Source organism: Rhea pennata, chromosome 1 (assembly GCF_028389875.1).
Source record: "Rhea pennata isolate bPtePen1 chromosome 1, bPtePen1.pri, whole genome shotgun sequence".
Taxonomy (NCBI): Eukaryota; Metazoa; Chordata; class Aves; order Rheiformes; family Rheidae; genus Rhea; species Rhea pennata.
The window spans coordinates 199388881-199394880 of NC_084663.1; the positions used below are offsets into that span (position 1 = coordinate 199388881).

Here is a 6000-nt window from a genome sequence, read left to right on the forward strand (position 1 = left end):
GTGCAGTATCACATGCAACATGGGGAACAAATAGGAGGAATGAGAGATCTGTGCAATTGCAGGGCTACATTCTCGATGTGATCACTGAGACGTGATGGGATAGTTCACATGACTGGAGTGCAGTGGGTGGATGTAGACTTTTTAGGAAGGATGGGATGGGAAAGTGAGGAGAAGGAATTACCTTTATGTGAGAGGCAGTAGGAATGCATGGAGCTCAGTCTAGGGACAGGTGAGGGATGAGCTGAGAGCTTGTGGATCAGGAGGCAGACTGGTATTGATGATGATGTGGTAGCTGTCTTCTGCAGACTGCCTGATCAGGAAGAAGTCTATGAGGCTTTCATAAGAGACAGTTGGGCGAGATTTGCGGGCCCTGATCTTCATGGGTAAGCTTAACCATCCTGGTGTCTGCAGGCCACCAGCAAGCTGGGAGGTTTGTGGAGTGCATCAGTAACAACTTCCTAAAACAGATGATTGACTGAGGAGCTAAAGAGGAGAGGTGCTGTGCTGGACCCCACGCTTACAAACAAGGAAGGACTGGTAAGGAATTTTAACAGTCAGAAACAGTGTTGGCTACAGTGACTGTGAGGTGGAAGAGTTCAGAATCCTGCAACGAGGAAACAGGACAAAATGCAGGATCAGACTTGAGGGTGTTCAGGAACCTGCCTGGAAGAATCTCATGGGCCATGACCATGGAGGGGAGAGGGGTCCAAGAGAGCTGACTGATATTCAAGGATCACCTCCTCCAAGCTCAAGAACAGTCCATCCCAACAGGCAGAAAATCAAGCAAAGGTCTGCATGGATGAACAAGGAGTTCCTGACAAAACTCAAACATAAACAAGAGATGTACAAGAGGTGGAAGCAAGGACTGGTGACCTGGGAGGAATATAGAGACGGTGTCTGAGTATGCAGATGCGGGGTGAGGAGAGACAGAGCCCATCTGAGTTGAATCTGGTGAGGAATGTGAAAGGTGACTAGAAAGGCTTCTCCAAGTAGCTAAGCAACAAGATGTGGGCCTGCTGCTGAATGAATGGGGCAGGGGCCCTGGTGACAAAGAACACAGGAAAGACTAATCGCCTTCTTCGCCTCAGTCTTCTCTGGTTAAGATTGGCCTTTGGTAACCTGAGACCAGAGGGCAGGTCAGGAGAAATGAGGACTTAGAGGAGGGTCAGGTAAGGGAACACCTTTAAACAGACTGGACATACACAAGTGCATGGTCTGTGGTGGGATGCAGCTGTGAGAGCTGAGGGAGCTGGCAAATGATGTTGTGAGGCCAATCTTGATTATCCTTGAAAGGTGATGGCAACCGGGAGAGGTTCCTGAGAGCTAGAAGAGAACAAATGTGTCTCCTGTCTTTCAGAATGGCAAAAAGGAGGATCCAGGAAACTGCAGGCTGCTCAGCCTCACCTTGATCCATGGGAAGGTGATGGAGGAGCTAATCCTGGATATCATTTGCAGGCATGTGAAGGATGGAAAGGTGATCAGGAGTAGTTGGCATGGATTTCTGAGGGGAAATCATGCCTAACCAAGATGATAGGCTTCTGTGATGAGATGACTGGCTTAGTGGATGAGAGGAGAGCAGTGGACACTGTCTACCTTGACTTCAGTAAGTTCTTGCCATTGTCTCCACTAGCATCCTTTTAGACAAGCTAATGAAGTGCAGGCTAGAGAAGTGGTCAGTGAGTTGGATTGAAAACTGTCTAAATGACTGGAGTCATAGGGTTGTAATCAGTGGCATGAAGTGCAGCTGGAGGCCAGTTGCTCATGATACCCCCTAGGGCTTGAAACTGGGGCCAGTACTGTTTAATATCTTCATTAATGGCCTGGATGATGATTTCACTAAATTTTATTTTTTTAAGTTTAATTAAAAATTAGATTTATTTCCCTAAAAATTGAGATATTTTGGTGAATTTACCCATCTCAGGTTACTGGGATAGCATAAAAAGTCCATCGAAAAAACACTTTGAACAGACACTTTGATTGTGTATTACTTTTGACACAGGTCTTTTAAGAGCCTGAATAATTACTGATTGAGTAATAGAAGTAGACTAAGGAAATTAGATAATGCTTTTATATAAATATACGTAGGTGATTTTTTAAAATATCTTTTGGATGATAGTTGGAGAAATTCCTTCTACCTATTTTGTGGACTAAATTGTGATGAAGGCTTTTGGCTACTGATCTTGCTGACACATCTTCCTGCAAGAAGGTCTGTTGCAATTGGTGGATTTAGTTTTCAATGCATGTTTGTTTTCAACTCTGACTTTTTTTCAGTTCTTTATTGTGGTTATTGACATTAAATGTCATTTTGGAGCTATAGTGCTTTAGGAGACTGTGTTTGCCAGTGTACAGTCTAAGAAGGATCCCACAGTGGTATATTAACTTCTGTCCTGCCTGTGTTTATGAACATTGTCTGCTGAGCAGTGTATTTATTTTTCATGCCTGATTCAGTCACATTTTGTCTTTCTGCATAACGTATGCATCTAACTAACAGGGCAAAGCAAACTCTGCACTTAAGCGAAGTCCTGGCACTCCTAGAGTCACTGACTAAATCCCTTTTGGGATTTAGTGGGGCTGGAATTGTCCAGTCTTAAGTTTTGTATAACTCAAGGCAAAATCTATAAATCAACAGAGCGGAGGAAACATTTTGATGCTTTATTACTGACAACTCAAGTGAGGCTTTAAGTACTTGCTAAAAAGCCATATGTTGGCTTTTATCTGAAAATAAGCTACAAGACTACAGAGAAATGAGAGATTGTGTGCGCTCTTGTGCAGACTATAAAATATGATTCAGGGAAAACAGAGGCAACATGCGAGACACACTCCTTGTTTTAAGATGTGGAATGTTAAAATGAATACTTACGCTGCATTATGTAATTTGAATGACAATTTGTAGAAAAACTTTAAGGTTCGCTGGAACCTACTATGAAAGCAGAGACAATACTGACTTAGAATTTTTGCATCCTTAGTGGAGTAGATTTAGTATTTCTAGGAGTTCTTGGGGTGTTTTTGTTTCTTTTGTTTGTTTTAGTTTAGTGTAAGAGACATGTAAAAGTTGCATGCAACATAGATTTCTTGTCAATCTTTTACAAATCTTAACAAATTGTCTTTTAAATACAGTTTTGACAGAGAACTTTTTCCCTGAGTGTCATGAATTATGAAACGGAAAATCTTCACCATTTAGAATGTATTCTTGCACTCTTAGTAGATGATGCAAATTCCCTTTTGGGTTTGGTTTTGACATAATCTGTTTTGTCCATGCTTTCCCTGATGGTATAGTCAACTCTTCCTCTGCCTTACCTGTTTTACTGCAGCTGTGCGGCATTATTATACTACACAGAGTTAGTGTGAGAGAGACTTTAAAGCAAAATGTAATCCTATCAGCTGTAAAACCACTTTCAAATTCAGTAAATTGTAGGGAGGTTAGTTGAATGTCTACACTCTGATACACATCTAAAAATACATTTTTTGTGTATGTAGGTTCCTAAAGGATTACCATACTTTGCAGTGGACTTTGGCCTTCAAGGAGGATTTGCTCATGTCATTGAAGATCAACACAAGTTCCCTCATTATTTCGGAAAGGTATTGTGGTGTAAAAGATCAATTTACTCATTATTCTGTTTTATGAAATTTAAGTAATTAAACCAGATGTTACCAGAATGGAGTCACTTTGTACCTTATCACGGTGTATTAGATGGCTTTTCTTGATGAGTCATTATAACTTAACCTGTGAATAAGGGAACAGTTGTTTGTTCATTCTCCTTTTTTGCCTAGGTGATACTCAGTGTGATCCTAGAGGAACTCTACATGTTTAACATACAGTCTGACAACGGTACAAGAAACACTTGTATCTATCTATAGGCATATTTACTCCTGATTATATAAATTAGGATGTATATACGTGTAGAGTTGCAAACAACTCCTAGCACAATGTATGTGTAGTTATATCACTTTGTTGTGTACAGAACATACTATATAAAGAATGAACTGCAATAAAATCTTCATTTCTTTATTATGTCATAGCAATGATTTATTAAAGGAGTCAGTATCGCAAAAATAGTAGGAAGCACTGAGGAGTAATAAAATTTATTCCAAGTAGAGTTAAGAGCAAAGTGAGCAGCACTTGTTTTTTTGTGACCCTTTTTCTTTTTAGCCACAAATGTAGTAATGTAACAAAGTTAGGATGTTTATGTAGTGTATTACTATGCTATACTGAAGAGAATCTTGCTGAAGCAACTATCTAATAAGATATTTTTTCTATAGTTCTCATTCTTGGTATATTTTTCAGACTTTCCAATTTTAATGACCAGCACTTAAAGTAACAAAATAATCCTGTGATTTGAAAATATATATTTCTATGTTTTTTATGGAAAAATAGTATTAAATAATGTGATAATTTGGCATTTATCATTATTTATCTTTGTTCTACTTGCAAAGGAAATCATTGGTGGCATGCTGGACTTGGAACCGAGGCTCTGGAGAAAAGGAATCAGGCAGAACTTTGAGGATCAGAGGAAGAAAGTGTTGCAGTTTGCACAGTGGTGGAAACCATATGATTTTACCAAAAATAAAGAATGAATATATCCAGTACTTCACTGGGTGAGGACTGAAAGCAAAAACTATCAAAGACTCTATAAGCCATACATTATTTTAAAGGAATTTCCTATGTTAAGTGTAACACCAGTGCATTATGTATTGCTAATAAGTATTTTAAAAGCCAGGAATATAGTTTAATTGCTGATTATCTGTTTCTGCAAGCCTGAAAATTGGAAGTGTACGGCTTTTGTGTTTTATTTTTACTGGAGCCAAAAGACTAGTATCCATTTGATTATTGGAATTCTTTAAAATGTAATTCTGCTTTTGGAATTTTTATAATCTTTGAAGCAAATGAGGTTTTTTTTTTGTATTTAGCATATAGTCAGTACTTAATTATTGCAATGAAATTTTGTAGAAAAAGATGTAAGTTTTAAGCACATTTTAATTAATGTATTGTTGTAGAAGGAAGCTTTTATAGAAAATCATTTTCTGTTTTTGAGTTTTTGTGTTTTTTCAGTTGAGATCATTGCAGTAATATAAACCTTTGAACATGATGTGGTTGATAAATCTTCTGCTGGCTGCCTGCACAAGATTTGATGTTGTTTTCTGTATTTTCTTTTAATATAAAGTTGTATTTTCAAACTGAGCTGTTGCACAAAACATGGTGAGACAGAAAATGATGAGGAAAATAAAATAATAAAAAAAGAAAGGATAGGGGCACAAGGCAGAGGGAACTTAAAGGAAAAACACTGCCTAATGACCATCCAGGAAAAGAATTGTCACAGGGGATCTCCCTAGAGCATAGAATCAGTAAGGTTGGAAGGGACCTCTGGAGATCATCTAGTCCAACCTCCCTGCTCAGCAGGGCCACCTAGAGCATGGTAGACAGGGTTGCATCCAGGTGGGCCTTGAAGATCTCCACAGAAGGAGACTCCACAACCAATCTGGGCAACCTGTGCCAGTGCTCCATCACTCTCACAGGGAAGAAATTCCCCCTCACGGTCAGGCAGAACTTCCTGTGCTTCAATTTCTGCCCATTGCCTCTTGTCCTGTCACACGGGACAACTGAAAAGGGTTTATCCCCGTCCTCTTGACACCCTCCCTTCAGGTACATGTACGCATTGCTAAGATCCCCCCTCAGTCTTCTCTTCCCCAGGCTGAAGAGGCCCAGCTCTCGCAGCTGTTCCTCATAGGGCAGACGCTCCAGCCCTCTGATCATCCTTGTAGCCCTATGCTGGACTCTCTCCAGTAGCTCCATGTCTCTCTTGTAGTGGCGAGCCCAGAACTGGACACAGGACTCCAGAGGAGGCCTCCTCACAGCTGAGGAGAGGGGCAGGATCACCTCCCTTGGCCTGCTGGCAACACTCTTCCCAATGCACCCAGGAGACCACTGGCCTTCTTGGCCACAAGGGCACGTTGCTGGCTCATGGTCAACTTGTCACCCACCAGCACTCCCAGGTCTTTCTC

At 40.4% G+C, this 6000-nt stretch overlaps 1 protein-coding gene across 2 annotated transcripts in view; it reads left to right on the top strand.

Moving 5' to 3' along the window:
• CWF19L2 (CWF19 like cell cycle control factor 2) overlaps nucleotides 1-5125 on the top strand; it is an 80173-nt gene extending 75048 nt beyond the window's left edge. For both annotated transcript variants that reach the window (XM_062577516.1, XM_062577507.1), the window contains exons 17-18: nucleotides 3478-3579; nucleotides 4435-5125. In XM_062577516.1, coding sequence (XP_062433500.1) covers nucleotides 3478-3579; nucleotides 4435-4575 — 243 coding nt within the window. In that variant the 3' untranslated portion in view covers nucleotides 4576-5125. The remainder of the gene's footprint in view (nucleotides 1-3477; nucleotides 3580-4434) is intronic.
• Nucleotides 5126-6000: the final 875 nt, after the last annotated feature.